The 12,193-nt window shown below is 38.8% G+C and overlaps 1 protein-coding gene across 37 annotated transcripts in view; it reads right to left on the bottom strand.

Annotated features, from left to right (window-relative positions):
* Positions 1-3,962: 3,962 nt before the first annotated feature.
* Positions 3,963-12,193, bottom strand: part of PLCB4 (phospholipase C beta 4) — a 439,427-nt gene continuing 431,196 nt past the window's right edge. For 34 of the 37 annotated variants that reach the window (XM_070052074.1, XM_051846249.2, XM_051846237.2 and 31 more), the window contains 4 exons: positions 10,563-10,620; positions 10,058-10,144; positions 7,144-7,180; positions 3,963-5,496 (listed from right to left, as the gene is read on the bottom strand). In XM_070052074.1, coding sequence (XP_069908175.1) covers positions 5,408-5,496; positions 7,144-7,180; positions 10,058-10,144; positions 10,563-10,620 — 271 coding nt within the window. In that variant the 3' untranslated portion in view covers positions 3,963-5,407. The remainder of the gene's footprint in view (positions 5,497-7,143; positions 7,181-10,057; positions 10,145-10,562; positions 10,621-12,193) is intronic. The other 3 variants (XM_051846254.2, XM_051846255.2, XM_051846256.2) reach the window with 1 other exon arrangement.

Here is a 12,193-nt window from a genome sequence, read left to right as displayed (position 1 = left end):
AGTGTAAATGGATAAAGGAATAAAGACAGGTTAATTCCTGCTTGGGAGAACAAGCAGGCATTTTTGGAGGATGCTTTTTAAGGATTAACAGAAAATCATTAAGTAATATGGCTATGAAAGATGTGTGCTATGTGTATGTGACTAGAGAATAGTGACAAATTCAGATTGCTACATGAGTAGGCAGGTAGGGGCTAGAAACTGAATGCTGTTATCAGTAATTTCAATTTGATTCCTTAGGTAGTGGGTAGGAATTCTGTATTCTGAGCAGACGGTGATATGATTACAGCTGTCATTTGGGGAGATTAATCTGTGTGTAGAAGTGATTTAAAAGGTAAAGAAATTGAATAGCAGGCTTAAAATTCTGTGTGTTAAGGAATGAAAGAAGTTATAAAGGAGAAGCCTTCAAGGCTATCAGGGTAGAATCCGTAAGTTTCATCAACAGATTGTGGGTGGAGGAAAATGAGATGGAGCAGAAGATGTTCCCTGGGTTTACAGCGGTGATACAGACCATCAAAGTATATTGCAAGGACATATGGAGGAAGGGTCTTCAGTGAACTATAAACAATGTACACTTGGGCCTTTTATTTAACTCCTATCAGTCTGAAAGAGCCAGAGCTTAGGAAAAGAAAGGGCAAGGTTAAAGTTAGAGATCTGAGAAACGTATGCAGAGTAGTAGAAATTGAAGGCACGTGATTGCGCTGAACAGCTAAGGGAAAACATACAGAAAAGCAGATTCTCTTAGGTAATGAAAAACTTCTTAGCCTCTTTGAATTGATTTCCAGAATCTCATTGCTAAATTTGAAACCTAGTCGTGGAACTGTTCCTTAGTTTTCACTTTCTGATTAAATGATTCTCTTGTGACCTAAGTTTAAAATGTTGTCGTCTGGGGGCCAGAGTTGGTGGCACAGAAGGTTAACCTGCAGTTTGGCACGCCGGCATCCAATATCAGAGAACTGGTTTGAGTTCCAGCTGCTCTGCTTCCAATTCATCCCCCTGCTAATGCACCTGGGAAGGCAGAGGAAGATGGCCCCTTCCGCCCACGTGAGAGACCCAGATGGAGTTCCAGGCTGCTGGCTTCAGGCTGGCCCAGATCCAGCTGTTGTAGCCATTTGGGGAATGAACCAGTGGAGAGGATCTCTCTCTCTCTCTCTCGCTCTCTCTACCCCTGTATCTCTTCTTCCTCCTTTTCTTCTTTCTCTTGGTTTCTGTCACTCTGTCTTTCAAATCAATCAATCTTTAAAAAAATTTCTCGTCTCTTCAGGACTTGGAGTTTGAGGAACTTGTACATTTCTGAAATACTATGTATTTCATGGATCTCAAGGTGTACTTTTTTTTTTTTTTCATTTTCACATGTCTAACATTGAGATGTGTCTTATTCAGTGGATGATGTCACAGTTTAACTGGCAGGCTGTTTTCATTCTGTTTGGTGTAGAAGATGATGGTGCACATTATAACCAATGGTGTCCATGGTCTGATGAAATAAGGTATTCCTGAGATGTTTCCATGTCTTGGCAATTTGGTTTTTCTTCCACAGGGCAATTTATCACCTCAAAAATGGAAGAGTGGGGGCAGTGTTGGTGGTGCAGTAGGTTAAGCCTGAGCTGCCTGCATCCCTGATCAGAGCACTGCTTCCAGTCTCAGCAGCTTTGCTACTGACCCAGCCCCCAGCTAATGCTCATGGGAAAGCAGTATAAGATGACCCAAGTACTTGGGCCCCTGTTACCCACACAGGAGACTCAGATGCAGTTCCTGGCTCCTGGCTGCAGGCTGCAGGCTGCCTCAGATCCAGCTTTTGTAGCTGGCTCTTGTGTAAACTAGCAGATGGAAGATGTCTTTCTCTAATTTTCAAATAAATAATGAAATATTAAAAAATAATAAAAGGAGAAGAAAAGTAGGGAATGAACAGTGTAACACTGCACGGGTATTGTAATCTCTCAAATATGAGCAGTCGAATGTCCTTTTGGGGCTAAAAGAAAAGCTTACAGGTGATACTTGAGATTCAAGTGCTCTCATTCCTAAATTGGAACAAGAAGTCCTGAGAGTAGGAGAAACAGGATATTAGAGACACCCAGACAATCAGAGCCACAGTTTTAGTTTAGTTCTGCCCTTCCTGGGGCAAAATCTAGAAAATTTCACACCTCCTGAATTTCAAAACTTCCACGGCAGGAACAGCCTGACAAGTAAAGAAAGCAATTTTTTAGATGGATAGGATTGAGCCAGCACCTCTGATTTCCCCACAGTCCAAAAAGTTCCAGAAGTGCAAACAATGACAGGCCCAGGATGCGGACTCAGCTGAGCAGGGACCTTGAACGACTGGGATGGAAGGATCTGCTTTACAGGACTGCAGTAGAAGGCAATGGGGAAACCAGATACTTCTCCCAATCTCACAGGGACACAGGATAATCACCTAATACTCAGATGCCACCTGAGGAAAGAGGCAGAGAGGACTGCCAAAGGGGAGGAACTTGTAACAGGGGGCTGGACTCTAATGTAAGTAATTATGTCACTGGTTTTTTTTTCTACACTGGAAGAAACTGAATGAGTTTAATTTGTAAGCATTTTTTTCTTCACAAGTGAGAATGCAGAGTCTGAGTACATTGTGAATTTGTATAAGTAAGGAAATCATATCTTTTAGTTGTAGACTTGAGCTGTGTGTCTTTCAGTCCTAGTACAATGGGTCCTTTAGAGGGCAAGATGTCTCAGGTATGGAACATAATCTGAGAGGGGAAAAAGCTAGTTCAGGACAGAAACTGGGAAATGCAAATATTTGTGGTGGTTCAGGAGCATGAAAAACCAGAGAAGAAATTATCAGAGAAGTGGGAAAACTTGTGGTACCCCTCAAAAGCATATATAAGAAATGGCAGCAGGTTGTTACAAAACACTGAGCTTAGTTGAGATCTTGGAAGAAGCCATCTGATATAACAAAGAGAACGCATTCAGAATCTCTTAAAATTGGCAATCCAAATATGGTGATATTTGATTAAGTATGATTTTTTTCACGGTATGGTAATGCTGGAAGAAATATGGTCTCACTCTAATATTTTACAGATCACTAGGAACCAAAGAAATCTTACAGAGCTGTTGCGTAGCAGGTAAAGCTGCTGCCTGCAGTGCTGGCATCCCATGTGGGTGCTGGTTCAATCCTGGCTGCTCCACTTCTGGCCCATCTCTCTGCTATGGCCTGGGAATGAAGTGGAAGATGGCCCAAGCTCTTGGGCCCTTGCCCTGTGTGGGAGACCTGGAAGAAGCTCCTGGCTCCTGACTTCGGATCAGCCCAGCTCCAGCCGTTGCGGCCATTTGGGGAGTGAACCAGCAGATGGAAGACCTCTCTCTCTCTCTCTCTCTCTGCCTTGCCTCTCTGTAGTTCTGCTTTTCAAAGAAATAAAAAAAAAAAAAAAAAACTAAAAAAAAATTAAAAGGAAATCTTACAGAACCTAATTCAAATCACAAATACAAGAAAAAGAAAAGCAAGTCCATTACATTTGAAAGTCAGCTAGAATCTGCATGTTTTATGTCATTTGGGGGGAAAATTTGGTGAAGACATGAATAAGCACCCTTTGATAATCAAGGAAAATATCATTTATGAAGAATGGCTTAGTGGTTGGTTAAATGCTGGGATCCCATATCACAGTACCTGGGTTTGGAACTCAGTTTCAGTTCCAATTCCAGCTTCCCAATAATGCACACGTTGGGAGGCAGCATGTTGCAGCTCAAGTAATTGGGTCCTTGCCATCCCTGTGGAAGATCTGGATTGAGTTCCCAGCTCGCAGCTTCCGCCTGGTACAGCACTGGCCGTTGTGGACATTTAGGGAGTGAACCAGCGGATGGGAGCTCTATCTGCCTGCCTGTCTCTGTCTCAAAGAATAATAAATGAACTCAGGTCAAGAGACTCCAGGAGTGTACAAAAGGCAAAGCATTTACTAGAAAGCATCATGGGAGTAAATTCTCTGACAAGTGTTAAATGTGTTTTAATTTTTTATTAGAGAAGGTGGGAGTTTAACTTCAGTACTGATGGTATCATAAATGTGTCTGCTTTGTTCAGAGGAACACACAATTTGTACAAGCATATACAACAGTTTGGTCGGTGTTCTGAGTCCTGAAATCAGTCATCTGATTAGCTGCAGACTCCCAGGTTGCCATGCGCTCCTCTGGACTCTGGAGCACGGCTCATTCCCCAGCGGAATGCTTTCTCATGCACTGTCTGCAACACAGCTACAGCTGGCGTAAGGGCCATGCAGGTGAACACTGTGGCAAATCGTTTTGATATTTAAGACATAAAAAGGTTATTTCCTGATATGAAATTCTGAAAATCTGCATAAATATTTCTGTGTAAAATTAAATTAGTTATGTATTTTTTCAAACTAGAACTTGAAATATCAAGAATGCCCACATAATTCATATACACATATATATAGACTTTTTCATTATGCTAAAAGTCTTGATAGTCAAATTATACTCTGTGCCATACATGTATTTAACCAGTATTTATTTGGCATTAGGTTAACTGTGTCTGTATGGATTAGTCTTAATTGGTGCTTGTGTATCATGCAAACATAGTTCTATTATTCCTGGTTACTAACCTTGTTATGTGGCAATACTTAAATGATTTTGCTCTAAAACAGTGTGAATTAAGAAGTATAAATACTTTATACATGGTCACATTTACAAACATTTGCCAATAACCACTTCACAACCTTTTTGGTGTAATAGTGAATTGTAGTATCTGGAATCTGCAGAAGAAATTCCTATAAAGCAATGTCAGATGTAAACTTTCTTAAATGTGCCTAACAGAATTCCCCTTTCAGTACTGGTGAATTTTGGCACAGGTACACTGCTCTATTTTTCTACTGTTCTAATAATTTCCACAACTTTCACAGGAAATTAGCCTCTTATGGCATGGTAAAGACATGGCACTTACTGATGAGGTAACTTAGATGTAGAAAAATTCTGCAAAAGTATTTGTCTAGCAGACCACCACTTCTGCTAATGAATTTATAGACAGAGTTTGTTTTTCTGAGTGCATGCACTTGCTATTTAATTGCTAATGCACTATATTTGCTGCAGCTCAAACATGTTCTAATGCATCACAAAGCAGAGTTGTTAACACCAAGCTCATTTACTTGTGATGGTATTTTGTAGCAAACATGTTTAAGTTGTATCATCAATGGTTAAACTCTGCCTTACTGGAATAGGAGATTTTTTTATGGAATTGTAGCTACTTTTGGTTGGCCAAGGAAATTCAACACTCCAACTGGTAAAGATATGTACGTAGGTCATACAAGTCTCTCCGGTTCTGGGCAACCTTGTCTACACATAAAGGAAACATGAAAGAGAACAGCGTTCATCCACGGAGTTGGTGTTCAGAAGTCTGGGGAGTGATCTTTTGATGCTTTGTGGTTTTGCTGCTTCAGTTTGTATTCTGGAGTTTCACACTACTGTTGCTGGTCTGCGGTCCATCTCGGCTTCCAATTTCACCATCTGCTGCATCTCCTTCGCCTATAACGTCAGAAACACGGCCTTACATGTTGAAATCCTCTCTGGAAGGCACTACACAACCTTGGTCTTTCTTCTCTAAATCTGAGGTTGTCACTATTGCCTTGCTACACAAAAAACTGACCTCGGACCAGCAGCAACAACATTGCCTGGGACTTTCTTAGAAATGTAGAATCTTGGAGCCTATCCCAGACCAACTGAATCCAAATCTGCATTTCAAAAACACCTCTAGGAAATGCTTATGTACATTAAAGTTTAAGAAAGGCTGGTCTACACAGTGCCAGGAAACCCACTTGAAATATAGGTTGAGCCACTCACTTGATGTTTACACTATATCACATCAAACTGATTTGATTTGATTTGATTTAGTTTCTGGATTGTCACATCACTTTGACTATGTGTAGATAATTTTATTACTTTTAGAAAGTGTTGTTTATGCACAAATTATTCCCCAAATGGGCTGAAATTTAGCTAAAGGTAATTACCTAAGAATCTAATTGATGGAGAAGTTCAAGTGAGAGCATATTACATTGGTTTGGTCAATTGTGTAGCTCATACTTTAAATATCTAAACCTCCCAAATGAAGTCCTGTGACAAAATTAGTTTAACCCACAAACCATATGGTGATTTTCTTCTAATTACTGTTTTATATTTTAGTTTTACACTTCATTTTGGGCAGGATGGATATCACACACCAAAGAATTTTCTTCATGCGTAAATTTGACGAATGGTTCCCTTGACCCAGATATTTCTTATGCCTGGAGTTTAGTACTACTCTAATAGAAAAATGAGGAAATGGAGAAAAATATACAAACATGAAACTATGACACAAACAGTATTCATAAGAGATGACAGTGAAACATTATCAGTGCTAGAAATCAAATATTTCTATGTTTAGTAAGTAGTAATAAAATATTCCTATATTTCTTCCCCATTAGCATTTAAAGATAATATTGAATGCAGTTCAGAAGGAAGAATTCTAAGACATTAAAAGATTATTCCAACAGCTAAATTCTTCTATGAGCAGGGTGACCACTGCCAACTGCCTGGGACAATTCCGGTTTATGCCTGAAGTTCTGGCTCATGTGAGCAGTGTTCCTTCAACTCTCATAACCATCTTGGTTCAGATAATAAATTACATGGTCACCTCACTTACAAGGGTTGCTAGGGTTGAGATCTGATAAACCAGATTTGGCAGAGAGCATAAGAATATACCATTTCTGCATGATACAGCATGTCTACAGGCAGACCATAAACTCTCTGTCATTAAAAATCACTGACAAACTTTGGGATACTTTAAAGATTCACTGGAGTCCTATTAATACTGAGGAATATTTCACTCTGTGACCCAGGCTTATCTGTGGCCATACAACAGCTATAGACCACTATTCTTAATGCCTGGGCATATCTTCATTACTGTCACCCGTTTCACAGATTTGCAAGCGGAAATGCAGCCACAGAGCCATCAGAATTCTCCAAAAGTTTGGGCGTTTCAGGTTAAATATTACATCAGAAATCCAAGCATGAAATAGTCAAGTTTTCAAATCCCAAACCCTTAAAATATTAATTAGTTATGACCATAGTGATTCATAAATGGAGACTGCACCAGGAAGGAAAGCAATGTCTTGCTGATCAGAGTTTGAGTCCTACCTTGTGTTTGGGACACTGCATGACAGGATTTCAAAAGCTGTTTGTACAAAAATAGTCATGTCAAATTGAGTCATACATACAAAACAAAGAAAATAAATGAATATTGAAGTGAATTTGCGAAATGAATGCAAAACTATATACAGAAAAGCAAAAAGCTAAGAATAAAACATGTACACACCCATCAGTGACAAACCTTCCCCCGAGTTGATCTCAACAGAGAAAGAGGAAAAAAAAAAGAACAAAAACAACCGATGCCTACTAGCCCAGATTGCTCCTCTCCTGGCAGCAGTGCATAGAATGCCTAATCTTTAGCAAAACCTTTCACCTGTCTTCATTAAATGATAGGATTGATGACAAAAATAAATTTTTGAGACTTGAACGTGACAGTAATGGATTCACTAATGTTTGAAATGGTACACGTCAAGACGGATGAGATGCTGTGTGGCTGGGGGGCCTACAGGACAACTCTCAAATAGGAAGAAAAACCTCAACTGTTAGAGCTTTAATGAATAATTGGCTGACCGAGCAGGCAACACTGTGAAGTGGCTTACAAAGGACATATGCCGTTAGAACCCAGAACAAGAACAACAAAATGTAGTATTAACGCATGAGTCATTTTGGCCAATGCCCTCAACACTGGCTTAAAAAGAGGGGGAGAAAAGTCTTGGAGTTGAATAATGGTTTGGGAGATTGTTTGGAATTGTCTGGAGACAGGCAACTGGGTTCCCCCTCCAATTTTTGCTAATTAAATATTTAATTGGTTATGAGGGGAGCTCTACTGCATAGTTCTAGACCTTGCCTTTTATGAAGAAAGAAACACAGTTATTTTATGTTTCACATTGTGCCTCTGATGGTGTTATTGCATACAGAACAACTAAATTGACAGTTTTCTGATTTTTAAATTCCAAATATATATAAAAGGTCTGGCACTGAATTTGCTATTTAATGGGTCATACTTGTAAAGCAAAGCTGAATACAGAAATTCAAGTCTGAATTATTCAACATTTGCCAGAAGCATCATTATGATACCTTGAATTTCTTTTTTCTTGAATCTCATTAAGCCTTCATCAAGTCTCAAGTCTTTTCATGTTCTGGGTTTTCCTAAGCTTTTGTGACTCAAAGTATCATTTGTGGGTGGTACTTATCATTGATGACATATTAAGAGGCGTTATGTAAATTTTGGAACAAAAAGCTAGCATCTTCCCAATCAATACAGCTTTCACTAATCCAGTATTTTAATGCAAGAACTCTGATGTGGTTTAAATGACCCATGTATTAGGATAAAAGCTTAAAGTGAGTTTTTATTATGTACTTTAGCTTTGAAATGAGAAACATTAGATAACTTTATTCCCTAGCTCTGATCTACATCACTATTGTAACGAGGAGTAATTTTTAGCACATTTACATTCTTTAGTCAAACTTGTTGCCAAGCAACGCAATAATTTCCGAGTAGTTTCCTAATTTAGTTAGTTAAAACATAACTGTGCCTTACCTTTCATTATGCCCTTGTCTTAAGGAGTATGATTTTTTTTTTCAAAGGTATCCTTATCTGCACCTATCTGAATCATGTAAAGCTTTGGACATGGTAGCTTTAGCCTTATACACATTCCCATGTTTCCCCATGAGGAACACTTTCTGAGAAGGGCTTTACGTGAACAAATATAAGCTATGCAACTTGCACCAGAATGCGATGCATCTATGAGTTGGTCAAATGAATTGGCATTATGGGACAATAGACATGTATTGTCCCCTTGGGGATTGGTTGACTGTTCATGAATAGAAGCATTTAGCTGAAGAGGAAATGTGAAACATAACTCAGAAATATGTTGATGAATAAAACTTCTATCCATCAAAAAGTAAAGAGGCTGAAATCAGAAGTTGGATCTGTTATCCTATGACAATACCGAAAAATATATTATTGTTTTGTTCTACTTTCTTAAAGGTACTTTTTAGTATATTTTCTACTTAAATATTCTTCAGTGGCAGACATTTAATATGAAAAAAATATATATATACCTTAAATAGGACTGCTCTATAAATGAGAGGAAAGAAGAAAGAATGTAGTACAAGTCTGTAATTCATCAAAACCTCGCCATAGCTTCTAAATTGAAGTAAATTATCTAGAAACAATAATCCACTATATCCAAACCCACTACATCTTAAGAGCACAACTTGAACCAAAAGAGACTGAAGTTTAAATTGAAGGTAAAGTTGCCATACAAGAAACAGGTGCTTCCATAAAATGGCTGGGACACTGTGGAAGGAGGAGGAGGGGCTGAAACCCACTTGAGATAGGGTTTCCCAGATCCAAGCTTCCAGGTTAAAAAACAAAATTATCTCGGTGTTGGTATATACCTGATGGCCTAACTTAACAGTAGGAGTTTGGCAAACTCTTGATTTGTGTGTATTTATTTATTGTTTTGCTGGCAAAACCAAGAGTGGCATGTACACTCATGTTGAGTGTTCTGTAGAGTTACAGAGGCTCACAACTTCAGATTCTAACATGTAAGCCTAGGAAGGTTTTCCTAACTTTAATTTTAGATTGAACCTGAACATAGGTGATTTCTCTGTTAAACATAATATTACTTGTTTGTATGATTCAAATTATAAAACTCTAAATAAAAATGGATAAATTAATTTTTAACCTGTTTTCTTATCCTCTTACTTTTAGTAATGTAATTCTATGTTCAAATGCCTATTTATTCTTTTCCTCCAAGCCACATTCCTTTACTGCTCCTCCAAAAAATTACTTTCTAATCCTTTTGAAGGAAATGGAGCAAATACAATAGGCAGCAAATTCCTCTAGTCATCATACTACCCAGGCCACTGGCTTCAGAAGAGGGGTCACTGGGAGCCTTGGTATTTGCATCCTGAAGCTGCTGCCTACATCTTTTTATGTATTTAAGTGAAATACCTGTTCATTCTGCTTCTCTAGGAATTCTAGGTGTTCAAGTTGGACTTTTTTCAACTGATCCATTTCTTTGGATTGCTTCATTGCAAGCTGTAAAAAAAACAAAAAGTTGATAAACTTTAGTTTGTAATCTTAAAACTTATAGATGAGGAGTAATTTTTAAGTTTATAATTTAAGTGAGGGAGATAACTTTTAAAAACAAAGAAATAGTCTGAAAACTCAATTTGAACCCTAATGCCTTTACTGTGAAAATCTTTCCTGCAATATATTAGAAAAATAATAGAGCATTTGTACAGGACTAACACTTGGCTTCATTTTCTGTATAAAATGGTGCCAAATAATTACTTCAGAGATTTTGGTAAGATTACTCTGGCAGAAAAGAATAGCTGGTATGCTTAATGTACAGAAAAATCAAATTAAGCAAATTAGCTAGAAGCCTGGTATTTAAGTATGATTATTACTTACAATTTTTCAAGGAAGAGTGTCAAGGAAATTACAGAATACTTACTCTCTTTCTTTCTTCCAGAAACTTTTTAGTGTTGCTGCTGTTTAACTCTCTGACCCGCCTAAAGATAATGGGTAGAAATAACAGTAGGCTTGATGGTTAATGTGATTAATATTACATCAAATAAGAATGTTATATTCAATCAAGTTATCTAGATGCAAGTATTGTTTCTTTTTCTTAGTTTCTATTCTTGGATTTTCAAACATACAATGTACAGAGAAAAATAAAGAAACAGCTGTGTGTATATCACTCAATATTAATGTTTTACTATATTTACTTTAGAAAGTTTTACAGCTATGATTCAAGCCTCCTGTGTGTGCATGTGTGTATGTACATGCTTCTCAAACTGTCCTCTGCATACAAACCACCTGGAGATGCCACCAGCACAGACTGCTGAGCCCACACCCCACTGAGTTTGACTGACTGGATCTGGAGCAGATCTGAGATTCTACACCTCTAAGTTCCCAGGTGGTGCTGATACTGGTGTTATTACTTTGTGTGTTCTCAAAATGTATCCAAATGGTAACATATCTGGGTTTCTTCATATAACTTTTCACTTATTTTCATGTTTTAGAGCTAGATACCTACGTTTCAAACAATACCATTATTTTCATCTGCTGTACACAGTTTTCCAATTATGAATAGATAACAGTATTTCCAGATTACCATCAATAAAAGTTATTTCTAAACAATGCTACAATGATGTGGTACACAGGGCCCTGCAATACTTGTCAGGATTAGTGTCCAATGAGTAGCCGAATGAGTGAGGCTTAGTGCATACGGGCCAAGGTTCCCCTTGGGTGTGGACTGAGACTTGCGAGTTGGTAGGGTATGAACAGCTTCATCTTTACTGCAAAGCAGCTGTCCTAGTTTGCACATCCATCTGCAGGGCCTGGTGTGATTCTTTCTCCAGATCCTCAACCACTACTGGTACTATCAGACGCTGACATCTTTGTCAACTGCTGGTCTGCTGAAGGAGCATCACCGGGCTGTTGTAACTTCTGTTTCTTTGAGTAATGGTGAAGAGGAGTATTTTTCATGACTGAATGGACCTGACTGGTTAACTGAAGGTAGTTATAAATCTGTTCAGGTTTTCTCCATTTTCAGTCAGTTTTGTGTATTTATAGTTTTCTAGGAAATTTTTCATTCTGTTTTTAAAGTAATTGCTAATAACAGCCTTGGTTTTTTAAAAAGTGTTTATTGTCTATACAGTTATTTCCCCTTTTCTTTTCCATTCTTTTTTTTTTTTTTTTTTTTTTTTTTTTTTGGACAGTCAGAGTGGATAGTGAGAGAGAGAGACAGAGAGAAAGGTCTTCCTTTTGCCGTTGGTTCACCCTCCAATGGCCACCACAGCTGGCGCGCTGCCGCCGGCGCACTGCGCTGATCCGATGGCAGGAGCCAGGTGCTTCTCCTGGTCTCCCATGGGGTGCAGGGCCCAAGCACTTGGGCCATCCTCCACTGCACTCCTGGGCCACAGCAGAGAGCTGGCCTGGTAGAGGGGCAACTGGGACAGAATCCGGCGTCCCAACCGGGACTAGAACCCGGTGTGCTGGCACCACTAGGTGGAGGATTAGCCCATTGAGCTGCAGCGCCGGCTGAGCCCCTTTTCTTTTCTAATGCCACTAATTTGTGCT

This window comes from Oryctolagus cuniculus, chromosome 11, assembly GCF_964237555.1.
Source record: "Oryctolagus cuniculus chromosome 11, mOryCun1.1, whole genome shotgun sequence".
In the NCBI taxonomy this organism is placed as follows: Eukaryota; Metazoa; Chordata; class Mammalia; order Lagomorpha; family Leporidae; genus Oryctolagus; species Oryctolagus cuniculus.
This window is presented reverse-complemented; position numbering and strand designations above follow the sequence as displayed.